Source organism: Staurois parvus, unplaced genomic scaffold, assembly GCF_062004578.1.
Source record: "Staurois parvus isolate SC_StPar_1 unplaced genomic scaffold, SC_StPar_1.0 ptg000029l, whole genome shotgun sequence".
Taxonomy (NCBI): Eukaryota; Metazoa; Chordata; class Amphibia; order Anura; family Ranidae; genus Staurois; species Staurois parvus.
The window spans coordinates 6,725,603-6,753,321 of NW_028317825.1; the positions used below are offsets into that span (position 1 = coordinate 6,725,603).

Genomic DNA, 27,719 nt, shown 5'->3' on the forward strand with positions numbered 1-27,719 from the left:
GACCTTCATACCTGTATTTTTGCTGTAATCAAATTCCCTCGTGCTGAAATTAAAAGCATACCGTTTGTTTTTAACTTGAGAGGGAATTCTCCAAAAATAGCCATGATAGTACAGCATGTTTTTGCAATGTATTGGCACTTGTCTATTTTTTTTATTTAATATATTTTTGAAGTACACATGACCGTTCGTCATGGGTAGGCAACCTTTCAAAGTCTGAGATCTAACCGGACAACATGGAGGAAATCCATGATCTCCAGGGGGGGAGCGGCACTCTTTAAAAAAACAAAAAAGAACTATAAATCCCCCAATAAAAGATGAACACATAGCGTTGCACTGTAGTATCCTCTTCCCCCTTCCCTTCACATCACCTTCCCAGTGTAGTGTCCTCTGTCCCCCCATAGCAGCATCCTCTGCCCCCCACCATAGTGTCCTGTACTTCTCCCCCCCCCCATACCATTGCCCTCTGCCCACCTCCACATCACTTCCCACCCCAACCCTCCTCCCCCCCCCCCCATACCATTGCCCTCGGTCCACCTCCACATCACTTCCCACCCCAACCCTCCCCCCGCTGTAGTGTCTTGTGCAGCAACCCCCTGCCCCCCCCTTCCCCCATAGCAGTGTTTTGTCCCCTTTCACATCACAACACCCCCCCCCCCATAGTATCCTCTGCTTCCTAATTCCCCCCCCACTGTACTGCCTACACTGATAGCAGTGTCCTCTGTCTCCTACCCCACAGTAGTGTCCTCTTCCCCTCATAGCAGTTTTCTATGCCCCCCCCCCAGTGTCCTTTGCCCCTCACATTATCCCTCACCAAAAACACAGCACTGTGTATATAGGAATCGCCGTCCTTACAATGGGTGTGTGGAGTGCAGGAGGCAGGACAATCTTGGACAGAGGGTGGGAGCGAGAGCTGCATGAGTTAACTTTTCAAGCAACAAGCTGGTGATTGGTTGCTAGGACCGCCTGACTTCCTAGCAACCAATCACCTGCTGGTTAACTCCAGCAGCTCCAGCTCTCCTGCTGTGAAGATGAGACCAGGCTGAGAAGGACCTGCAAATCTGTATTCACCATCTACCTGTCGGCTGCTAGCAACAGATCATGATCGACAGGCTGCCGACCCCCGCCATACGTTAAACCTGTACCCAGCAAGGACAGCTATGGCATGTAACTAGATCTCTATTAGGCTGGCAATACATGAGGCAGTTTGAGAAGAGTAATCAAACTTTCTATTCATTTTTTTATTCAAATTGCAAAGCATTTGATGAACTAAAATGATGGTTTTTGATCGACCTCAAGGAGGTGGAATTGAAATTGCCCCAACTGAACATGGTAGAAAAAACTGAACACTTTTAACTGATGTGATGTGGATTTTTCCCTTTTATGATTCGGTTTCAATTCAATCTTTAACTGTGTGGAAACTGTCTATTTATTGCCAAGTTTCAAGTGCTTGTGTGGGTGTAAATTGATTAAATGAATAGAGACATCATCATCATCATGTGCACACTCTGTAGTCTAAAGCCGCCCCTAGATGGTTCGAATCCTGGCCGGTTCAGCAAGCAGGGACTGGCCAAGATTCGAACCATCTATGGGCAAGCTGATTGTACCCAATTAAATTGTACATCTTGGGTACAACCAGCCTGTTGTATTTTTCATGCAATTATTGCCAGTGGCACTGTTCTCCCAGCAAGGACGGCTCTCCCCAGCAGGAGAACACCATAGCTCTCTGGGAGGGACTGTGTTAATGGGGGAATCCAGCTATTTTCCCATGGTTGCAAGAAAGAAAATCACATCATCTATGGCCAACTTTATACTTGCCATAGACTGCTGGATTAATATCGCGCTGTGCCTGATGTTTACGGACAGTTGTCACAGTAAGCTGGCAAATACATAAAAAGTATCTACATCTGATTAGATGCAAATGCTATTTGGCTGAAAATATTCTATCTGGCGCCTGCAAGTTTTCAATAGAAAGATGTGGGGCAGGAGGAGGGTTTGCAGGAAAACAGATGAAATTTGCATAGTGTATGAATACTTTTAGTGCCACGCATACAAACAGCACTTTGTATTAAACACCCTTATGTATTGAGCTGTCCAATTGAATAGACGTTTATGACATTGGGGGCATTCATGTCAGAAGTGATCACTGACCACTCACCTCTGATGTCCACTGTACAAGCCTTTCCACCATTTTTGTCCTGCGGCTTTATAGATTTATCTGAATTCATACACCTTCATTTATCTTCTGTCATTGCATATTTTTTTACAAGACAGAGAGAATAAAGCGCTTGCTGAAACAGAACATGATCATTGTGTTTTTTGAGAATATAGTTTGGCAAAGGAGGGTGTTCAAGAGCACCGTAGATGCACTTATTATCTGTATATGGCCATTTACAGTAAGTGTAATAGTGCATGCTATCTTGATCTGTTTGCCAAATGAGATTTTTAAAAAATTCTAGTATTAGTTGTAGACCCAAAGCCCCCTTTGTTTTCTGAATTCCATTCATACTAAATGTACTTCACTGTTCTGCTGTTAGTTTACTTGTTTTTTGGTGGTGGGGATTATCTCAACACCAAGTCCCTCTTTCCCGTTGAAATTAAATAGTAGTTTGTGTTACACTTCTACAAACTGCAGCATTATGGGGAACGTCTGGCTTGGATCTGCCCTGTGTTTGCGGAATGGTCTATACCGTAATCACTATAATTTCTGTATTTCTTTTTCCAGCATTACTCAGTACCTGGTTGCTGCACCTTTTATTCATTTGCTGGTAAGGTCACAAGAGGTTGTTGCTCATATGGAGGAAAGATTACAGAATTGCCAAATAATAAACTGTGGTGATGATTTCATGACGTTTCCCCCAGTTTTTTTGTTGTAGGCACTGCTGGTATAAAAGGTTCCCTTTCTGCTGGATCAGTTGAATTAATTCAGTATACGTCCCCTTATACTGTAAGCTACAGTACCTGATTTAACATAAAAGCTGTATTAGTACCATAATATGTAGCTATATTGTATGTATTAATAGCAGGTAGGTATCTACGCGTTTATTTTGGGGAGAGATAATGGAGAACAGAGCTGTCTGTTCACTTTATATTTTGTCTTCCTGATCAGCTGTATAACCAGGAATGTACAACAAACTATTTACTTCTGACAACAGTTGTGTACTGCATATACACATTCAGAATATATTTGTTTTTCTCAAACAAAAGTGCCTGGGATTTAAATACATTTCTGTTGGAGGTTTATTTGGGCTTTGGACAGACAGGTTCTCATGCATTGCAATCTGTCTATACCAGGGGGTCTTTAAACTTTGTATACAACGGGCCAGTTTATTGCCCTTCAGAGGGGGCCAGACTGTCACCAGTGGGATTAGAAAATGTCAATGGAAAGAAGAGTGGCCCTTGATTGGTGTCAGAGGAAGAATAGCACCTCATCATTGGGGCCATGGGGTAGAATAGTGCCCCATCGTTGGTATCAGTGGGAGGGATAGTATCTCATCATTGGCATCAGTGAGAGGAATAGTGCCCCATCTTTGCTTAACTACTGCATTAAAACGTTTGCAGGGCAGCACGGCTGCACAAAACCACGTTTTAAAACGTGGTTTTGCAAAACAGGTAGGGGGCGCGCGTGCGCCCTACCTGTCCCGCGGGTGTCAGCAGCGGGTCTCGGCCGGTCATTACCGGCAGTTTCCCGGCGATTAGCAGCAATCGCTGACAGAGAGCAGGGCTGCATTGTTTACACACAGCCCTGCTCTCTGTCAGTTGCCTGTCAGCTCCTGAGAAGCTGAACCGGAGAGAAGAGTTTATCTCTCCGGATCAGCCTGTCCCCGTCCAGCACACACCCCCGCCCCCTAGTAAAACACTCCCCTTACACAGTTAACCCTTTCATTGAATAAAAATGTTAACTCCTTCCTCCCCAGTGCCATTAGTACAGTGTCAGTGTTTTTTTTTTTTTTTTTTCACTGATCACTGTATTGGTGTCAGTGGGGATGTCAGTGACCCCAAGTCAGTTCCCCCCCAGTGTCAAAATGTCCACCGCAGTCCTGCCATAAGTCGCTGATCGCCGCCATATGTCGCTGATCGCCGCCATTATTAGTATAAAAAAAATTAAAAATCCCATTATCTTTCCCGCCATTTGTAAACGCTATAACTTTCGTGTAAACCAATTAATTTACACGTATTGGGATTTGTTTTAGCAAAGACATGTCGCAGAATGCATTTTGGATGAAATTTGTGACAAAATTTTATTTTTTTATTGGACATGTTTTATAGCAAAAAGTCCAAAATATTGTTTTTTATTCTCAAAATTTTCAGCCTTTTTTCTTATAGCTCAAAAAATTAAAACCGCACAGGCGATCAAATACCACCGAAAGAAAGCTCAATTTATGGGAAAAAAAGGATGTAAATTTAATTTGGGTGCAGTGTTGCATGACCACACAATTGTCAGTTAAAGTAACGGAGCGCCGTAACACAAACCTCTTCTGTAACCGCTTCCTGACCACCCTACAGCAGAAATACTGCTACAAGGCGGCATGGGTACGCAAAATCACATATATATATATACGTGATTCGCGCTCCCGTGGTTTTCACACTCCTCCCAGATAGCGTCAGATTGCCCCTCAGTACACCAGTCATCACATTTAACCCCTTGATTGCCAGGAACACATGCATGTACAATAATCCTCCATTGCTAGTATTGCGTCTCAACTGGTCAATATCTTTGATCAGGTCAGCACTATACCAGCGTTCACATTAATATAGCGTCCCCAAAAACGCAGCGTTAACGGGATCAGCCCCGGCACGTGCCAGCACCTGCGTTTAGCCCCTACGCTTACCCCCCCCTTCTCCCCCAGCAAGTGCAGTGTCAGTAGGTCACTGTCACTTTATACATTGCACACAAAACCGCAGTGTTCGCAGAATCAGGCCTGATCTCTGATAGCACTTGCCGGTAAATTTTGATGACTCTCATATGCAGCAGAGTGCCAGTACTAGTGCCGCTCTACCTTTTGGTCAACTGGCGAGTACCAGCGGTCTAGTAAATCCTGGTCTTTCACATACCTCCTTGATTTTTGGAGCTGTTTTTCACGGAATATCTGTATGCGTTGATTGTGGATCAAAGCAATTTATATGCACAACAGTTTATTGCCGCCAACCAAAATTCAAACCTTGCCAGACCATTCGCATGGAAACTCATAACTGTTTTCAAATTTAAAATTTTTTGGGCCTAACCCTCAACATGGGCATTACTGAAAGAAATTAATTACGGTTGTGTTGGTCCACAGACCCGATTCATCATATGCCGTGTTCTCTGCTGCCATGGCCAGGCATAGATATGAGAGTATAATGTGTTTTATGCATTTCAGTGACAATACACTCTGTCATCCTCGGGGTGACCCTGAATTTGACCGGCTCCACAAAATTCAGCCCCTCGCAAATCACCTTAACCAAAAATTTGCAGATGTCTATACTCCCGAGCAAAACATCTGCGTTGAGGAGTCCCTCATCAATTTTTCTGGCCGCCTTGCATTCAAACAATTTCTCCCCTGCAAGCGTGCCAGATATGGGGTCAAGATGTAGAAGACCTGTGAGAGGACAACAGGCTATACTTATAAGTTTTGGATTTACGAGGGAAAAGATAGTCACGTGGAGCCCACTCGGATGCCCAGACTACATGTGGAGCAGTGGCAAGATAGTTTGGGACTTGGTGTCATCATTTCTCCATATGGGGTACCACTTATACGTGGACAATTTTTATTCAAGCGTGCCACTATTTAGACATTCAATCTTGGAACTGGCACTTGTGGCAAAGTGTGACCTAATGTGTGCCCACCATTAGAAGTGGGTGGACACAGGGCGGTATATTCTAATGGTGGGCATACCACACACTTTTTCTGGCAGAGATTTCTTCTCATTTTTTCATTAATTCCACAGGCTGCATACAAAAAGAAAGAACATAGCATATATAACCAACAAGGACCAGCGATGTACTGGTACATCACTGGATTTGAATGGTTATACCAGGATGATGCCTACAGCTGCAGGCATCATCCTGGTATCATTTTTTTCAGCCAGCGATCGGCTTTCATGTAAAAGCAATCCTAGTGGCTAATTAGCTGCAAGATTGCTTTTACAAGCAGCGGGAGATGATGTCCCCCCTCCCCCGCTGCCTTCCAAGGCCTTCTCGGACAGTCCCGTGCCATCAGGGGAACCTGAAAATGCAGCCGGTGTTTCTGCCAGCTGACCATAGAGCTGATTGGAGACCAGAATGGTGCCAATCATCTCTATAGTCTAAGAATTCAGAAGCTACAAGCATTTCATCACTTCAGTTTCGCAGGATATAAACAGCGCCATTTGTAAATTGGGAAAGCATCTGATCACATCGATTTTGGTTTGATTAAATAATGTAAGGGCAGAGGAGATATCTAGAGTCTGATAGATCCCAGATTTCTCAAAAAAGAATATATGACAATGCCCATTGAAGTTATAGGGGTTACTTGCATTCCCTGTTATAGCATTAAAAGTGATAAAAAAAAAAAAATGAAAGGTACAATGTAAAAATAAGAAAAAAAAAATCAAAATAACTAAAAAAAAAAAAAAAGAATTGCCCCTCCCATGCGCGCACACCTGTGTGCACAAGCCTTGACCCTGTGCCGTTATGTAAACAGCGGTTGCACCATGCATGTGAGGTATTGCCGTGAACGTCAGATCAAGGGCAGTAATTCTAACACTAGACCTCCTCTGTAAATCTAAAATGGTAGCTTTTAAAGGCTTTTAATGCGCTGCCTATGGATATTAAAAATGTTTGCAGTTTGTCGCCATTGCACGGGGCATGTGCAGTTTTAAAGCATGTCATGTTTGGTATCTATTTACTCGGCATACCATTATCTTTTATATTTTACCAAACAATTGGCCAATATATTGTGTTTTTGTGCATTAAAAGTAAAAAAAATGTATTTTTTGAAAAAAATTAGCATTTGACAAATCGCTGCACGAGTACTATGTGCCATAAAAAATTGTAGTACCCACCATTTTATTCACTAGGGTGTCTGATTTAAAAAAAATTATATAATGTTTGGGGGTTTAAATTAATTTCCTAGCAAAAAATACAGATTTTTTTCATGTGAACAAAAAGGCTTGGTCTTCAGGTGGTTAGAAGAGTGAATGATGTGTGGCATAAACTTCTAATGCTGGGCATAAAATGCCCCCACCCCCCAAAACGACCCCTTTTTGGAAAGTAGTCACCCCAAACTATTTGCTGAGATGCATGTTGAATCAATAGAAGAATTTATTTTTTTACCACAAGTTTTTGGAAAATGAAAAAAAAAATTTTTTTTTTTTTACACAAAATTGTCACTTAAATGATTTACTTGCTCACACATGCCATGGGTATATGTGGAATTACTCCCCAAAATAAATTTTGCTACTTCTCCCGAGTATGGGAATACCACATGTGAGAGACTTTTTGGCAGTCTAGCCAAGTACAGGACCCCAAAATCCAATAAGCACCGTCAGGCTTTTAAAGGCCTTTATTTGCTGATTACACTTCCAGACTACCTATCACAGTTTCGGAGGCCCTGAAATGCCAGGATGGCACCTAACCCCCCCCCCAAATTACCCCTTTTTGGAAAGTAGACGCCCCAAGGAATTTGCTAAAAAGCATTATAAGTATAAGTATTTTGCAGATCTCATTTGTTGCCACAAGTTTTTTGAAAATGAAGAAAAAAAACAAAAATATATTTTTTCTATTTTTTTTTCTATTTCAAAACCTTGTGAGAAAAAATTAGATCTGCAAAATACTCACCATGCCTCTTTTTAAATTCCTTGGGGTGTCTACTTTCCAGAAAAGGGTGATTTGGGGGGGGGGGGTTGGGGCTATCCTGGCATGTCAGGGCCTTCGAAACTGTGATAGGTAGTGAGGAAGTGTAATGAGGAAGTTACGCACCTTCAGGCTTTCAAAGTGGTCATTGGATTTCAGGCTCCTGTATGTAGCTAGGCTCCCAAAAAGTCTCACACATGTGGTATCCCCATACTCAGTAGAAGTAACAGAATGTATTTTGGGGTGTAATTCCACATATACCCATGGCTTGTGCAAGAAATAAATAATTTAAATGACAACTTTGTGAAAGAAAAAAAAAAGTTTTTTTGTCATTTTCCAGAAACTTGTGGAAAAAAAATAAATCTTCCATGGACTCAATATGCCTCTCAGCAGATAGCTTAGGGTGTCTAATTTCCGAAAAGGGGTCATTTGAGGGTGTTTGTACTATCCTGGTATTTTAGCACCTCAAGAAATGTGATGGGCAGTCAGAAAGTAAAAGCTATCTAAATTCCATTATCTATAGCATAGTTTGTAGATGCTATAATTTTCACAAAAAGCAATCAATATACACTTATTGGGATTTTTTTAACCAAAAACATGTAGCAGAATACATTTTGGCCTAAATTTATGACGAAATTTTAGTGTTTTTTTAGATATTTTTTATGACCAAAATGAGAAAATATTTTTTTTTTCAAAAAAAATTTTTTTTCTTCAAAACTTTTTCTGGTTATAGCGCCAAAAATAATAAGTGCACAGGTGATCAAATACCACCAAAAAATGCTCTATTTGTGTTAAAAAAAAGTACATAAATTTCATTTATGTATTGTATTGCGTGACCGCGCAATTGTCTGTTAAACTAGCGCAGCACTTTGTAGCAAAAAAATGGCGTAAATTGCAGTATCTATACCATAGTTTGTAGACGCTATAACTTTCACACAAAGCAATCAATATACACTTATTGGGATTTTTTTTACCAAAAACATGTAGCAGAATACATTTTGGCCTAAATTTATAACTAACTTTGAGTTTACTATATATTTTTTATAGCTGAAAGTAAAAAATATAATTTTTCTTCAAAATATTTGGTCTTTTTTTGTTCATAGCTTGAAAAATAAAAAGCGCACAGGTGATCAAATACCACCGAAAGAAAGCTCTATTTGTGTGAAAAAAAGGACGTAAATTTTGTTTGGGTGCAGCATTGCATGACCGCGCAATTATCAGTTGAATTAGTGCAGCGCCGAGTAGCAAAAAGAGGCCTGGTCATTAAGGGGGGTAAATCCTCAGGAGCTCAGGTGGTTAATTGGAAGAATACTGCCTCATCCTTGGTGTTAGTGGAAGGAATAGCTCCCCATTGTCGGTGTTAGTAGGAGGAATAGTGCCCCATCAATAGTGTCAGTGGGAGAATTAAGTCCTTCATTATTGGAGTCAGTGGGAGGAATAGTGCCCCATCTTTGGTGTCAGTGGAGGAGATCGTGCCTCATCATTGGTTTTAATGAGAGGAATAGTTCATCGTATCAGTGGAGCGAATAGTGCCCCAAGGGTCAGATAAAGGCAAGCAAAGGGCTGCAGTTTGGAGACCACTGGTCTATATCAAGCGGAATTATGCCTCACCCCAAGCAACATCCCCCTGTAATGTGAAACAAACAAGATGGTGTTGGATATTCTTTACATTACTCTAGGCCTTGTGCTGAACATCTCACATTATGATTGTATAAAAAAAATAATAATTTATAGGATTTCAGTGCTTTTTCTGATCTCATATGTGTTCTGTCGTATGTCTTGTAATGAGTATTCTGTGGGTCTTGATGTTTTCAAATTCATCACTGTTACACAACACTCAGTCTAAAGTAGGAACTGTAATATATTAAAGCTTACCAGTCCTTGGTGGTAGCTGCATTAATTTTTCTTTTTCGGGATTTAATTTTTACCTGATGATTCTACCCAGTGACACATGTATCTGTAGAGGAACAGATTTTGCACCATAGGAGAAGGTAGTATGTCCCCCACCCCCAATCTCCATAAGAGGGGAGTTATTCTACAGTTCAGAGGTAAACTGGACAGTTCTGATAACACTGCTTTATATAAACACTGAAGAGTTCACAGTGACATTACTACATTGTGAGTCACTAATATGAAATCTGTTATTAAGTATGGAGATCAAGTTTTGTAAGTTTTCTGGGTCAGTAATTTTTTAGTTAGTGAAGCCAGATAATAAACATTGCAGACAGAGAACTAGCAAATTTAAAGCTACATTTTAGACTGATGGCTAAATACATAATTCAAATGCTTTTATGTGAATGCGTTTAACTTCCAACAAATTTCAGATTCTGTTAAGTCTTTGTTAAAATGTAAGTATAACCAGTAGAACTTAATATATAATGCAGTACAATAAAATATTGATGACTGGTAGGTTTTTAATGCAGAAGATACTTTGTATGTATCTTCCACAATAAATATAGTATTAGAATGTAGCGCTTTTATATGAAATGTTCAGACACAAGTCCAAAACGTGTGACAAGTGTTTGTAATATTGTTTTTTTTAACCATGGTGCTGTAATATTGTAAAATTGCATCCACCAAACTCTAATGCTGTGACCACCACCTTGCAGAGGAGAACACTTACCCAATCCTTTGAACTCACAAACCGTAAGATTTTTTGTAATGTAAGAATATATTAAAGCATGGTATACATACAGTGCCTTGAAAAAGTATCCATACCCCTTGAAATTTTCCATATTTTGTCATTTTACAACCAAAAACGTAATGGTATTTTATTGGGATTTTGTGATAGGCCAACACAAAGTGGCACATAATTGTGAAGTGGAAGGAAAATGATAAATGGTTTTCAAAATTTTTGACAAATATGTGAAAAGTGTGGCGTGCGTTTGTATTCAGCCCCCCCCCCCCGAATCAGTACTTTGTAGAACCACCTTTCGCTGCAATTGCAGCTGCAAGTCTTTTTGGGTATGTCTCTACCAGCTTTGCACATCTAGAGAGGGACATTTTTGCCCATTCTTTGCAAAACAGCTCAAGCTCTGTGAGATTGGATAAGAGAGCATTTGAGAACAGTAATTTTCAAGTCTTGCCACATATTCTCAATTGGATTTAGGTCTGGTCTTTGACTGAGCCATTCTAACACATGAATATACTTTGATCTAAACCATTCCATTGTAGTTCTGGCTGTGTGTTTAGGGTTGTTATCCTGGTGGAAGGTGAACCTCCTCCCCAGTCTCAAGTCTTTGCAAACTCTAACAGGTTTTCTTCTAAGATTGCCCTGTATTTGGCTCCATCCATCTTCCCATCAACTCTCTGACCCCGCTGAAGAAAAGCATCCCCACAACATGATGCTACCACCATCATGTTTCACGGTGGGGATGGTGTGTTCAGGGTGATATGCATTGTTCGCTTTCTGCCATACATAGCGTTTTGCTTTAAGGCCAAACAGTTCAATTTTGGTCTCTTCTGAACAGAGCACCTTCTTCCACATGTTTGCTGTGTCCCCCACATGGCTTCAGAAAACTGCAAACAGGATTTCTTATGGCTTTTTTTCAACAATGGCTTTCTTCTTGTCCCTTTTACATAAAGACCAGATTTGTGGAGTGCATGACTAATAGTTGTCCTGTGGACAGATTCTCCCACCTGAGCTGTGGATCTCTGCAGCTCCTCCAGAGTTAACATGAGCCTCTTGTCTGTTTCTCTGATTAATGCTCTCCTTGCTCGGCCTGTCAGATTAGGTTGACGGCCATGTGTTGGTAGGTTTGCAGTTGTGCCATACTGTTTCCATTTTTGGATGATGGATTGAACAATGCTCCGTAAGATGTTCAACTCTTGGGATTTTTTTTATAACCCTACTTTAAACGTCTCCACAACTTTATCCCTGACTTATCTGATGTGTTCCTTGGCCTTCATGATTCTGTTTGTACAGTAATGTTCTCTAACAAACCTCTGAGGGCTTCACAGAACAGCTGTATTTATACTGAGATTAAATTACACACAGGTGGACTCTATTTACTAAGTAGGTGACTTCTGAAGGCAATTGGTTCCACTAGATTTTAGTTAGGGGTTTCAGAGTAAAGGGGGTTGAATACAAATGCATGCCACACTTTTCAGATATTTGTCAAAAATTTTTAAAACCATTGATCGTTTTCCTTTCACTTCACAATTATGTGCCACTTTGTGTTGATTTATCGCATAAAATCCCCATAAAATACATTTAAGTTTTTGGTTGTAACATGACAAAATGTGGAAAAGTTCAAGGGGTATGAATACTTTTTCAAGGCACTGTAAGTGCACAATTTTCTACAATAGAAGCTTCACTTCTGCAAAAAAAAAAACAATGCCTGCCAGCAATGTTTGATTCTAATATTCTGTGAGCTGTGCATGTGCAGCATAGTGCACATTTTTGTCATGCCTTGGTGTCAAATGCTGGGCTAGCATGTCAAGCTGGCTGAAGACCCTGAACCCAAAGGAAGACCAGGCAGAGGTAAGCAGCGGTGACAGAGCTTGCAAGCATTATATTGCTGGAGGAAAGGCAAGTATAGTGACGTTTATAAGATTTACATATTCCTATCACCCTGCATAGCCATAGCCAGTAGGGTGACAGTATTGTCACTTAGCATTGAGCACACAACAGTGACACCTCCAGTCTCCAGCCTGCCAATTGGGTAGCGAAGGAACAGCAGCAAAGTAAATGGGTCATCCTTGTGCTATCTCCTTCTGTAAGCAACAGGCGGTAAAAGCAAGCGGTTCAGTCTTTTTTTTTTTTTTTCACTGACCGACCACCAAAAACCTAGGGCAGCCAGAGGGAGTCATACTCATTTGGCGGCAGTGCTTTCTTTCACAGCAAATTTAACTCACCTTGTGGAGTTGACAGGTGGAGCCAACTGTCATACTCACAAATGAAAGTCAATGGGACTGCTCCATGACCACGAACCAAACATTTGTGTCAGTACCATTCAAATTCGCAGTTCAGCGCAAAAAAAAAAAAAAAAATGAATGGCAGTGCATTGCTCTAGAAGGCTTATGGTTAGTGATCAGATTTTAAGATTGTCAGCAAGGAAGACATGACATGCTTGAGTGTGTGGTTAGGAAGATTGTTTTGTGATGCTTTGGGTTGCTTTTGACCCTCTTTTGTTTTGCTGTTCCTTGCTGTGTGTGTGTTTGGACAAAGTTTGGACATGACAGTAGCAAACCGATTATGTTTAAGAAAAAAATAAAATCAGCTGAACTAAAAAATGCATCATAATGTCCATATTAAAATTCCATATTGTGCTGCACGTATTTCCAAACTGCCTATCAAATGTATGTTAGCAACAATAAACAAATGCCTGTGAACAAAAGCCCTAATGCGGAGATTTGTTGCAAAAGGAAAGGATTGCAGGAAACTAAAATCAAAGTAATCTGGGAAAGGCCTAATACACTAATACTAAGACCTCATAGACATGGGCGTATTGGGGGCATACAATATAAACTTTTGGCTTTTTTTCTGTGCTTTGGAAGCCCAGGTGTTGCTAACAGCCAACCATAGACTGGCAGCTCATGCTGCTTCTCCCTGTTCCAGTCTGAGCTTTGCTTTTGCAGGGGATTGTTGGAAATCCCCTCTCTTCTCTCTCTTCTCTGTGCAGCGCTTCTGAGATGGACCAGAGTGATTAACTGTGCAGGCACTAACGAATCAGAATTGCTCTGGTCTTTCCCAGAACATACATTTTTTTTAGACTTCCATTTTGGTACGAGCATAAAAGCAGAACCTTTGAATAGCCCCACAAAGCAAGACTTTGAGCCTGTTTTAGGTAGTGAACTGACATGGCTAATAGTTAGCATTTATAATTACAAACTTTATATAAAAACATTTCTAAAACATTAGCAATTAAAATATCATTTACATATTGTTTATTCATTTAAAAAGCATCTATATAATGTTTTAGAATCCACGGGACCCATAATGCTATATCTACTAGGAAGACTCCTAATAGATTGGTGTGTACAGATACTTAAGTCAGTAAGTAATGTCATATCAGTGTAACCTGTCTCTGCTTCTGCCCTAGCTGTCGATCTCGAAATCTAGTTCTATAAAAGGGGTCTGCTCCCCATAACATGCTTTAATTAATACCAGCAAACACTGAGAGGGGACCACTGGAACACTCTGCAACCTATCAAACAGCAGCTGGCCTCCACTCAAACTGACAGTTATATTAAACCCTGGAATTTTAGGCAATAAAAAGTAAATGAACTGTTATTTTTGCCATCCTGCTGAAATAAACAGAGCTTAGGACTCCATCCATATGTCAGTGGGAGGGGGGAGCCAATTGTTATGTGAGAGACCCACAGAGCAGGGTCTGTATACTAACCTCCATCGGCAGCTGTGTATGTGTGCATGTACCCAGCCAATCCACTCGCACAGGACACTGCTTGAGTTTCTCTCTGCTATAATGATGACTTGCCCTGTAGTTCCTTGTTGTTAAATGCAATTCTATTATTGATACTTTAAGGAATCCATTGTTCATAAAAAAAAAAAGACAAGAAAACTGCCTATAGGTTTGTGTGTGTGTGTGTAGGGCTTTTTGATTTTTAAATGTGTTTTTTTTATCTTTTTTCTTTTCATTACTATAGCAATAATACAGAGAAGAGGTACACACACCCCGCACTGAAAACAGTTGTACCACCAGGATGAAGTCTGGTTAGAGAGAAAAAAAGAGATAGATATAGATAGAGATGTGTGTGTGTGTGTGTGTATGTATGTATGTGTGTATATATATATATATATATATATATATATATATATCTGTGTATGTGTGCAAACACTAAAGTGCAAACGTTTTAGTTACTTGTAAACAAAAATGCTGTAATTTAAGAATTCTTTCAGAAATAGACGTGTTAATAGTTTTTTGATCAATTAACAAAAGGGAAAGTAAATGAACAGAAGACAAATCCAATCAATAGTTGGTGTAACCACCCTTTACTTCAAAACCGCATCAATTCTTCTAGGTACACTTTCATACTGTTTGAAGGAACTAGGCAGGTAGGTTGTTCCAAACATCTAACCACAGATCATTGTTGGATGTAGACTGCAGAATAAATTTAGGGCTAATCACACACCTCCCTGATGGTATGGCATGATGGATTAGTACAAAACAAACACAAGAGGGTGTCTCCATCTGAGTGTAGTAATTTTATTAAAAGAATTAAAAGCAATAAAAATGCACTCACTAATTAAAAGAAGATCAAGGCTTGTCATGGAACACACATAAAGACCTCCAAAGGATCATCATGGGGCTGTAGACCCTGGCAGGCAAACCGCTGACTTAAGCAGCGTTCAACCGTGAAGCTGTTGGTGAGAAGTCAGCTGTCAAGCTTCAAGCTGGAACATAGGCAGTGGCGGCTTCCAGATGTAGAAAGATAGCTGCTGCTCCATTCAGCACCTCAATCGACTGGCCGATGATGTCAGGACATGGAGGTGGCATAGCTACGTATTCCAGGGCAACAGGATCGCCCCTTTGTCAAACCAAACAAAGGTTTGACAAAGGGGTGGTCCTGTTGTCCTGAAACGCGTAGCCATGCCTTCTCCACGCCCTGGTGTCTTCACCCAGCTGATCAATGCAGCCCTAAACTTACAAGGAACCTCCACCATGCTTCACTGTTGCCTGTAGAGAATCGAAAGGCTCGGTTTACACTGCCATGACTTGGGATCTGACTTGTGAGACCCCAAGTTGCATGACATGTGAAATCGCATATTAGTCAATGAGCGCAGTCTTAATTAGCACTACTGAAGTCGCTACAACTATAGAAAAGGTTCCTGTAGGATTTCAAGGTGACTTCTATCTGACTTGTATCCATATACATTAATAGAGGTCGCCTCCAAATCGAATCCTCATCTATATTGATGTGATTTGGATTAGACATTACAGGAAGATTACCCAGGCATTCCCTCAAAGTTTCCTCAAAATAGTACTCAAGTTGCCTGGCAAAGTTGCACCACTTTCAAGTAGCAGTAGCGTGAACTGAGACTTATTGTACCACTCTCCAGCCCTTCAGTGAGCAAACTGCCTCCTGCTACAGCCAAATATTTAAAATTTTGACTCATCAGTGCATTTTTTTGCACCCCAGTTCCTATGCTTTCATGCATATTTGATTCTCTTAGCCTTGTTAGCACGTCGGAGATATGGCTTTTTGGCCACATTTGTTTCCATGAAAACCACTTCTGGCCAGATTTCTCCGAACAGTAGATGGGTGTACCCGGGTCCTACTGGTTTCCGCCAGCTGGACATCATCTGATGTCGAAGGGAGGTATGATGCGTTTTTTATCTGCTGCATTAAGTTTCCTCGGCCGACCACTGCATCCACAGACCCCAATGTTGCTTGTTTCTTTGTGCTTTTTCAAAAGAGCTTGATCAATTGAATTGGTGCTCTTTTGAAGCCAAGGATAGTCCCACCAAATTTTGATTTCGATTTCTCTTCTGTTCGCTCACTTTGGTTTTTGTAAATTGAGAATTAATGCAGTCAAAATATATATTTATGAAAGCATTCTTACTTTACAGAATTTCTTGACACCTGCCTGTAGCTTTTGCACAGCACTGCGTGTATATGTGTGTGTGTATGTGTATATATATATATATATATATATATATATATATATATATATATATATAAAATCAGGGTATGAAAATTAGCGGGTTGAGCAACATTCTATAGAAATGCAATAAAAGTGATTTTTATACAGACATGTTGTGGTGTTACCAGGACACATAGATAACAATGTTTTTCTTTGTGCCCTTGAAGAACATGTGCGGAAAAACTCAAGTCCTCTGCACATGGTGTGGATGAGGCTTGGAGATGGTGATTCCATATTAAATCCTCATGATTTTCTAAGCAAGAAATCACTTTAACAAGAAGGGAAGGAAGAGATTTTATTGCTGCAAGGAAATCACCCTTGTGTCATCAGCCTTAGTTTGCCAGGTATCAGTACTGCTTATTGAACCCATCAATATTTCCAGTATTGAATTTAGATGAGGCTGACTTTATGAATACAGAAGCAAGGAAGACCAAGCCAGACTTGTTTATATGGGCAGTTGTCATTTTTTGTTTTTTTTTAGGTTTAAAAAAAATAGCCCATTTCTAAACCCAAGAGCAAAAAATGTAATTTATTACAACTTACCAGTGCTTAGACATGGTGGCAGTATTTTTTTTATTTCAGGGTTTTTTTATTTTTAATTTTTCACCTGGTGATCCTGAAATGCACTTCCAGTCCTAGCACCGCTCCTCCATACCTACAGCACAAGGAGTAGGGGCCCTTTCACACTGACCAGTATTTGATGCACTTTGTTCAGCTTAAAAGCCCTTTAAGCCCTTCCCATTGACTTGCAATAGAAGGTGACCTTGAAAAACTGCACCAAGGATGCCGCATGCAGGACTTTTCAAAGTGCATTGCACCTGCAGTGTAAAGAGTTCCATAGGATTTAAAGGGATACATTTTTTCATGCATTTTTCTTCCACTTTTTAAACCCGAAAGGCGCATCAAAAACTGATCAGTGTGAAAGGAACCTAAATCTTGTAACCTTTGACCATGAAGTATTTTTTAAGTTGAGGAAAAGAGCACATATTGTCATCCGGGATTTATGGCAGAATCACAATTTTATTTTGATATTGAACAGATATACCAGAACTCTTTCATTGGTAGAATTAAACCAAAGGGAAGTAAAGAAGATAGGTTCATTGTTGGGTTTTACATACACTTTAGATTAGATAATGTCAACATGGAGGCTTCCTGCAGAGAGCCCATAATCTATTGTTTCCTTTTCTCTGCATTAGAGAATTACAGAACTTACTTTGTATAACCTCCCTTGTTAGGTCTGAGCACAAAAGACTCAGCTGAACTTAAAATTTCAAGAGGTCATCTTGTCACCTGGCATTTGTGTTCATTTAGGGAGAGCTTGTAGTTCCGTCACCTAGGTGAAAATACATTTGCTATGGAGAGGTGCTCTCAGCTGTTACATGTGCGCTGAATGAAACCTGATCATTGTTGGACCATGTTCTCTCCTTCTGCTTCTATTCAATTTGTCTGTCCTCATTACTTTCTCCTGCCTTTCCTCTTCTCATTCTTTCCCTCTCTCTTGGCCTCTCCCACTCTCCTGCTCCTTGATTGTCTGTTTCTCTGTCTCTCTTCTTGTCACAGTTGTTGTTTTCCATTTGTTTACTTTGTAAGCCTTTTCTGTGTGACTTGGCTTAGCTTTCTGGCACAGGATGTGTGTGACCGGAAGTGTTCAGCCCAAAGCGGGCAGCAAGGGCATCCCGAGGGTTAAAGGCACGGACGTGCAGTATTATCTCCCAGGAGGCCCTGTGCCCCCCACTCCGCATGCATCCGGTGCCTGCTCCCTTCAGATATCTGTCAGACCTGAGGGGCAGAACAGGATCTTTCCTGGGGTTATGTCAAGTTCACTCCTTTTAACTATTAAAACACTATTTGGCTTTCCAGAGTCCACACTGTTCCCATTACCTCACTGACCAGCCTTCTCACTGTTTATTTCATCCTTTTTTTTTTTTTTTTTTTTTTTTTTTTTTACTTCCACACGTTTTTGACAGATTTTAGAAGGCTTGAAGAGGATGAACCCCTCTGACAGGAAAGGATGGGAAGGGGGGAGACTATAATATACTGATGGGGGGGGGGGATTACATATTAGTGGTACAGAGTGTTCTTTCTGACTGCCATCACACAATCAGTGGCAAGATGTTTTGTGTCAGCGGGCGTTTTCTGGTGCAGAACCTCTGCCAAGTGAGTCGGCTCAGAGATTTGGCACCTGGATGTTCATCTTTTTTATTTCTTTTTTCATGGCTCTCCATCTATGAGCATAAACCTGTCTCCTGCATTCACTAACCCTCATTCTGCCTGCATTTCCAGCTTCATTTGTACAGCCTAAATAAAACTCCACGTTTATACAACTTTTTCTTTTTAATTGTATCCCTTTACAGTCTTTATTTGAAAAGTGTGCTCTGACCTTAAAGTGCATCTCTGTGGAACAGCATTGATTAGATGTATGAAATAATGGCATTGTGGAAGTAATGCTTAAATCCATTCCACATCTCTAAAAGTGGTGCCATCAGTTTTCCCACTTCAAATGAACCACTGTGTTTTGATACTGCAGGCGTGTATTCTCCCCTGGACCTAGCATCGCCATTATAGATGATCACTAGCAGCCTTTTGCAGCAGTTGGTATCCTGTGCTCTTGGGTAAACTACCAATATACAATGAGACATCATAGGTGTTTAGCAACATATATTAAGCCCTTTTTTAATGTAGGGAAGCTTGGCTACTAAGATTGGAAAGTGGTGTTTATTAATCACTTGTTTATTCACCGTGACATCCATGTAAAGGCTATGCTAATGTTAGTATAAAAAACAGTGGTATGCAGTAATCAATATCATACTTTTCTGTTGAGGCGAGCTGAACAGTGGATGACAACTGTTGAATGATTACTGCGGACTATGTTGCACTGTGTTTTGCATTTTTAAGGCAGAACTTGAAAAAAGTTGTAGCTTTGGGTGAAGTATGAGCTGCTTGGTCAGTCCAGTAAGTCTTGACTGAAATGGATATAGGTTTTTTTTTTTTTTGTTTTTTTGTTTTTGTTTTTTTTTAAATACTATAAATTAGAGATTTACTTTCACTGCTTATCTGGCCTTGATTGCTCGGTGTCAACCATGATGGGAATTCCATGGTACCCTTTGCAGGAATTTGTTTTCATTTTGCTAGACCGCAGAGGGTTGGCTAAACCTGCCAGTCTTAGAAGTGTTCATTTAAGAATCTAACTGTTCCCTAATCCTCCTATGTCTAAGCAGAATTCCTGCATGGAGTCTTGACATACTGTGCTTTTCTCTTCCACAGGCCCACACTAGATGTCTGGAGCATTTTGGCAGAATTCTGCAACACATTGACCTGGGTAAACCAGTCAGAGGTGCCTCTTTATAAAGACTCTGATGACGACCTTTCTATGCTGATACTTGAAGAAGACAGACTACTTTCTGGGTTTGTCCCCCTCCTTGCTGCCCCTCAGGAACCGTGCTATGTCGAGAAAACCTCTGATAAGGTAAGTTCATGGCACTTAGTCCTCCTCCTCTTCTGTCTTGTATTGCTTTCTAAGCCCCCTCTCATTTTACTTTTTGCTTTCTCTCCAAAAATCTTGAGACGTTTGTTCTGAACTCTGATTCCTGCTAAGACTTTGAGGGTGTTGGGGAAAAACTTTGACCTCTTCACCGCGGACATTCAACTCTAATGAAGATTAAAAAGTTCATGTATTCCTTTGGGCTTTATATATGAGGTTATATACACATGTATGATGGCTGCAGTGCTGACTTGCCTGCTGCATTGTGTGTATTTGTGACTTAAGTGTGTCTATAGTGTGGACGGGGCTGTACACATTCTGGCATGCAGAATGTCCCATCATTTCCTTACTTGTTTGAATAAAGCAGCTTACATTGGCAGCATTCTCACTTAGCTCCAAATGGTTTGCATCATGCCTACCCCCTCCCCTCCGCTCACCCTCTTCATCCACCACAGAACTCTCCTCCAGGATATCTGCCAGGACTTTTTTTTTTTTTGTCTTTTTTTTTTTTTCCATTTTTTTTTTTTTGAGAAAAGTGATAAATAGCTGACTAGAGAGAAGCAGAAACTGTATGTGAACCCACAGAAAGAATTAGATTTTTTTTTTCTCATTCACTTATTCCCCTATGTGTTTCGGCTGCTTGAATCTACTACTTTGCTACAGCGGTCAGGATTACTAGGTCGGCTTGAGCTGGCACTTTAAAGATGTGCGAATACTGAAGTAACTTTTCATTTCAAACACATGATCATAGAACATCCACCACTATCTCTATGCATATCATTATACATGTGTGTGTTGAACAAATCCCTGGGGCCTGATGCCATCTTATTTAAAAAGTTTAAACTGGTGCCAATTGTGTGAAAAGGTTCCTCTTGACTGTAAGCTGAATTGTGACAGATCATAGAAAGGATTACGTTCTGGGTGTGATGGTACATAAAGCTTTTTTTTGGCAGAAAATACAGGATCAGTCCTCAGTTTAAAAAAAAAAAAAAGTTTCCTGATGATTGTGGCCTAGGTCTTTGCCATCAAAAGTACAGTTTTGAGGGTAAGAAGCTTTAAGTTCACAGAATCCAAAGGTTCAAAGAGCCGTTTTGTTAAGGTTTGCAAAACTGCAAAGAGATCCTATTTGGCCTAGCTCTGGCTGATGCCCTTAAAAAAAATCTAGAAATGGATTGCTGGCTAAAGTCCTCTTGAAAAATACACTCACGGCTCCGTCTTGCACCATAAGGGTGCTGATAGTTAAATCCTTGCCAGCTCCATCCTGAAAAAAATGCTGTCTTCTGTATTTGTTACACCCAAAATTTACAACCCTGTATACAGTGGGTAAATAAAAGAATCATCCCCTTTAACCGTTTCAATACCGTGCAATTTTACACCTTCCTGCCCAGGCCATTTTTCAGGTTTCAGCGCTCTCACACTTTGAATGACAATTGCGCGGTCATACAACACTGTACCCAAACTAAAATTTTATCATTTTCTTCACACAACTAGAGCTTTCTTTTGGTGGTATTTAATCACCGCTGGGGTTTTTATTTTTTGCTAAATTAACAAAAAAAGACCAAAAATTTTGAAAAAAAAATTTTTTCTTTGTTTCTGTTATAAAAGTTTACAAATAAATAATTGTTCTTCATAAATTTAGGCCGAGATGTATTCTGCTACATGTCTTTGGTGAAAATAACCCAAATTAGGATGTATTTTTTAGTTTGTAGGAAAGTTATAGAGTTCACAAACTATGGTATAGATCTGAATATTGATCAATCCTGAAGTACTGACAGCCAATCTAATTTCTTGAGGTCCAAGAATGTCAGAATAGTACAGATATCCCCAAATGACCCCTTTTTGCAGAGTAGACAGTCCGACGTACTTCATAAGAGGCATGGCGAGTTTTTTGAAGTTGTATTTTTTTGTCATAATTTTTCGGAAAATGAAAAAATTAAAAAAATTATTTTCACTATTTTTTTTTTTTACATACTGTCACCAGTGCAGTACAGCGTCATCATATAACTGGCATGGCGATGAACAGGGACACTGACTGGTGACAGTATGAAAAAAAAAAATATATATTTTTTTTAATTTTTTTATTATTTAATTTTTTATTACATTTTTTTTTATTATTTTTAAGATTTTTTTTCATATTTTACTATGACCAAAGTAGTACAATGTTACCATAGTAACATTGTACTACTTTGGGGAAGTGATCAGTATTTTTTTTTTTTTTTACACAATTTGCTTATAGCAAAGAATTACTTTGCTATAAGCAAGCATTTACCTGAATGAAATCGATTCATTCAGCTTTTTTTTTTTTTTTTTTTTTTTTTTTGTGCTTAGCTGTGATTTGGTCACAGCTAATCACATGACATGTGCATGTGATTAGCTGTGACCATTCACAGCTAGGCACTAGTATACAATGGATGGCATCATGAATGAAGCCATCCATTGTATACAACTGTCATGTGACCTGCTGTGATTGGTCACAGCAGGTCACATGGTACCAGCAACGGGAGACGGTACTCGGATCTGTCATCGGCCGTGTCCGAGGTGCACGGCCGGTGACAGATCGCACTGCTGCGCCGCTCTGCATTAGCGCAAACTGCGCATGTGCGGGAGCACGCCAAATGGCGTGCACCCGGAGTGCAGAGACAGTTTTGAAGCCGCCAAACGGCCATTGGCCGGGTGGCTAATGGTTAAAATAATCACATTGTGTTGCTTTGCAGCCTGAAATGAAGACACACAGTTTTTGTTTTGTCCATTTGTATTAGTGCAACTTCTAAAAAGGATCACCCCCATTCTAAAAATGACTTGATCAGCTGTGGTCCTTTTGATTAGCTCAGCATGAAAAGAGCTTTCCTGGAGCATTTCAGTCCCTGGTGCTACAACTGAAGCAATCAACTATGGGTGGTAAGGTACTGTCAAAAGATCTCCAGAATAAAGTTGTGGACATACACAAGTCAGGAGATGGATACAAAACTATTTCAAAGGCTTTATCAATGGTTAGAAGCACAGTGGTGTCTATTATTAAGAAGTGGAAGGTACTTGGTACAACTCAGACCCTCCCTGGATCATGACGTTGCTCCACACTAGATGAAAGAGCCAGGAGGAAACTGGTCAGAGACGCTGCAAAGAGGCCTACAGCAACTCAGAAGCAGTTGCAGGATTTTATGACAGTGTGGTTATTGTGTGCATGTGACAACAATATCACAAATTCCCCAAAAATGTGGCTTGTATGGGACAGTTGCAAGAAAAAAAGCCACTCAAGACAGGTCACATGCAGTCACGAATGAGCTCTGTGAAAGGTCACCTTGAAGATTCTGAAGTCACATGGAAAAAGGTGTTATGGGCAGATGAGACTAAAATTTAATTATGTGGCCTCAACACCAAACAATATGTCTAATGGAAATCCAGTACAGCTCACCATCCAAATAACACAATTTCCACAGCAAAGCATGGAGGTGGTAATATCCTGTTATGGGGGTGTTTCTCTGCAGCAGGGACTGGAGTACTTGTCAGGATAGAAGGAAAAATGGATGAAGCAAAAACTAGAGGATTTTCTTGAGGAAAATCTGCTGCCCTCTGCCAGAAAGTTGTCAAGGGGAAGAAGGTTTACCTTCCAACATAACAATGACCCAAAGCACACAGCAAAAGTGGCCACACAGTTGAAGGAGAAAAAGGTGAATGTCCTTGCATGGCCTAGTCAGAGCCCTGACTTAAAAACCATTGAAAATCTGTGGAATGATTTGAAGACTGCAGTCCACAAACGGTCACCATCAAATCTGACTGAACTTCAAAAGTTCTGCAAAGAAGAGTGGGCAACTATTGCAAAGTCTAGATGTGAAACGTTAGTAGAGATATATACCAACAGACTAAAGGTTGTCATTTAAAGCATAGGTGGTTCAACAAAATATTGACACAAGGGGGTGATCCTTTTTCCAACTCACTGATTCTGGTTTTTTTCTGACACGTTGGTGTTATATCTTGTACTTGAATGTTATAGGTTGCACATAATGTAGATACAGCTGTATAAAACAAAAACTGTGTCTGTCTTCATTTCAGGCTGCAAAGCAACAAAATGTTTTTATTTTAATGGGAGGTGATTCTTTTCTATACCCACTCTACGTGCCCTGTATGTCACCCTTGTTACTTGTGACTCAACAACAAAGTGGATACAAGACACAAACCCTTTTTCCTTTTTTTGCACCTGTTCCTCAGAAACCAGGCTATAAATGTTAGAATTTTTGACCTGCGGATGGCAAAGTGGACCCTGGAGAAGTACATATTCTGAGTAGGGTATAGCCCTCAAAAAAAAGGTGTGCGGAGAAACAAAGCAGTATGGGAAAAAAAACATGGTCTCTTAGGCCAACAGGGAGATGTCGGTATGAGAGCTTTCTATCTGTGACGTTTGGCAAAAATGGAAGCAGCAGAAATGGAGGGAAAAGGCTTAACACAGCTTGAGTTTCCATGAAATGGCTAAGGCATTGATTCCCAAGGCTGTATAACTTTTATGTAGAGAAATTTCACTTTTCTCCCAGTTTGTGAACAGATACACCTGCGGCCATCCCCACTTGTCTACAATCCTTGTTAATACTTCTTTATTCAAATCCATTCAGGTTTTAGAACCTTGTACCTGCTTGAGATACTGCTGTCCAGGACGTCAGATTCCTTTTCATCACAGAACCGCCTCTGATTCTGGGGCTTTCATTTGGTGATTTATGCCACTTCCGTGTCATTGTCTAAACAAGACATGCTGATACTAAAGATCTTGTTAAAAAGATGTCACATCTTTCTTCAACCAGGCACCCTATACCATCTTTATGCTCAGGTATCCTAGCTCCATGAACTCACACACTTGTGGTAAGTCTCATGGTAACCAGAAAGGTCCATAGCAACCACTATGGCAGGTTGTCCGTATTCCTCGACCACCAGAGGAATCTTTTACTGTCTGCTAAGCTTTATTTGAGAATCCAGTCATTTGGTTGGTCAATACCCCACCTGAGGAATACAGTGCTGTAAAGAACGCAGGTGAAATGTTGCCCAATGTACTGCCGAGATCATAGGAGTCATCAGACCAAGCTCTGGCAAGGCTGATCTTAGAGTCAGAGCTTAATTACGTACGTTGAAGCAATTGCATTGCTGATTATATATTTACAATCTTTGTCTGGGAGAAAAATCTTTTGTGGGATGAAGCTGATGGTGTAATCCAGAAAAAAAATGACATGAGAAGAAGAGTTTTTCAATTTTTAAAGTTTTAGAGGCCAGTATAAATTCTCCAGAAATTTCAAACTGGTAACCCTGTCTAATATGGATGAATATATAGTATTAGAGGTTATGTTTTCCCATTGTGAAGAAGGGCCTCCAGACATCCACCAGTTGGCATAAACCCATCATTGGGTCTCTGAGGGCTTTTTTGGAGGGAAAAACTCCCGCCGTTTTTTTTTTTCTCTCCTTAAGCTTTTGAGTGTTCTGGGATTTTTCTTCTGGCCCAAGTTCTTTTATACCTTGGGTCTGAAAAAAAGCTTACCCCAGGGGCTTTTCACTTCTTCACAAGGAAGGCTTTTTTTTATTGGCTATACAGTCTAAAACTGCTTCAAAATCAGACCCACAGAGGAGTTCTCCTGAAAAAAGAATACCACATAGTTTTGCCATTTGAAGCAGTGTCAACTAGCCTGGTCTGAGAGTTGAAGATGTAAGCTATAATCCTCCTCCTTTGCTTTTAGCACTTCTGTAACACTAGGCAAATTCAGGTACGCATATATGCCACCTCACGGATGAAGACCAATTTTAGTTAGGCCGCGTATGTGTTTACAGACAGTATCAAGGGGTTAACCTGATCAATGTGTCGGTAGCTGATTTCATTTGAGGAATGGCAAATTTATTTCTGTATACCATGGAGTATTGTAAAATATAGCCAGCATCTACTCATTCTGAAATTATACATATAACAATAGGTTCTTTTGTTTTTATATACATTTTTACTTCTTTTTACATCTACATAATTATGCCTAATTGAAATTGTTGTGTGAAGAACTAAATAAATGGATCAGTTCAGTACAGTGAATAGAGTGTAATATTTTCATCTCATTCATTATAAATGGCTCTTAGCAAACTGCACTTTCTAGATCCATTGAGAGTAGCAGATGTTTTCTTCTCAAAAAGCATCCCATAAAGTGACATAATATTGCCTGTCATTTTACAGATGTTGCATACATATGATCATGTTCATTAAAATTAATTTGTGTGGTTAGCTTTTAAGGAAAAAAAGAACAGAGCAATTAATAACTGTGTCCTCTGTGTTCGACTGTCCCTGTTTCTGTAGCTGGGGGTTCAAGAAAATGAGTTTCCAAAGATGAGCTGCATATGCCTTTATTCCACAGGAAGAGCAGTGTGCTGCATTGTAATAATGCTCATGGACCAAATGCTTGCTTGTTAAAGTCAATATTTTGTTTAAAAAATAAGGAAAAAAAGAGCTGCAGAAGGATCTCCCTGAGGCAGCGTCTGACCGAGCAAACCACTCAACTGTTGCCTCAATCTGTTTTTTTCATTTTCAACTTTTCTTGGCTGTGGAGCGAGATTAGGGGGAATACGCTTTCCCCAGATAACCATCCGTTTAGGACTGGGAGCGTGTGGATTAAAACCAGACGTTGTGTGATTAATACCTCAGCTTATAGGGTGAGACACTACTTCCTAAAAGCAAAACGAGGAAAGAATTTAGGGGAAAATGCCTTGGGGCATCGAGTGCATTAGTTGCCTACCGGCTTAGTGCGGATATGTATGCTGCTATACACTGAAATTCTCAGCACTGTACTTTACCCCTCTTGCCTGGACATCTTAAAGTATAACTAAAGGCTTTTTTTTTTTTTTTTAACTTTTGGGTAGACAGGGATTAGAACACATGTCTGTTTTTATTGTGTCCCTGTTAAGGAAATTCACCCTTTCTATTTGTTCTTTTTACCATTATGATAAAAAATTCGTTACATTCCCAAATTTTGGGTTGCAATAGACAGGAAATCCTTCAATGGAGACACTAGTTCTGGTGACACCGTGGGATTCTGTCACTTTGGAGGGATTTCCTCTCATTTCCTGTTTTGACTATTGGACAGAAAGTGAAGTTTAATCTCCCCAATGGGACACAAATGACAACTGGCAGGGTTTACTCTATACAAAATGAGAAAAAAGTTTTGCCTTTAGATTTGCTTTAAGAGCCCTTTGAAAGCTGGTACCTTTATTGTTAATGTTATTGATGAACAACTCTACTTTTATGGAAACTTATAAGAGGACAACAAACTAATCAACTCTTTAAATGATTACTTACCGTTTTTTTGCTCCATAAGACGCACCTGACCATAAGACGCACCTAGATTTTAGAGGAGGAAAACAAGAAAAAAAAATTCTGAACCAGTGGAGTGCATACATAGTACAGGAGATGACCAAAGACTGCGGACACGGTACAGGAGATGACCAGAGACTGCGGACACTACTGGAGATGACCAGAGACTGTGGACCTACTACAGGAGATAACCAGAGACTGCGGACCCTTGGGGAGGGGGGGCGGGTACCCAAATTTGACAGATACCCGCTCCCACTTCCGCGGAGTTGTCCTTCCCCCTACCTCCCTGTAGTCTTGTGGGATACGTGACCTGTCCCACAAGACTATAGGGCCATTCAGGAAGCGCAGTGGGTACCTGGCTGTGAAGCCGCAAGCTATCACAGCCGGGTGCCCACACTGAAGATGCCGCCGCCAGGGAGAGAAGACATCCGATGGAAGCAGGACACAGCTGGACCAAGGAACAGGTAGGACAGAGGAGTGGGTTCTTCTGCACAGTAGA

General features: G+C 40.4%; 1 protein-coding gene across 1 annotated transcript in view; it reads left to right on the forward strand.

The window, feature by feature from the left end:
* Nucleotides 1-27,719, forward strand: part of SMG6 (SMG6 nonsense mediated mRNA decay factor) — a 481,063-nt gene that overhangs the window by 289,707 nt on the left and 163,637 nt on the right. The window contains exon 13 of the mRNA XM_089657570.1: nt 19,683-19,884. Coding sequence (XP_089513696.1) covers nt 19,683-19,884 — 202 coding nt within the window. The remainder of the gene's footprint in view (nt 1-19,682; nt 19,885-27,719) is intronic.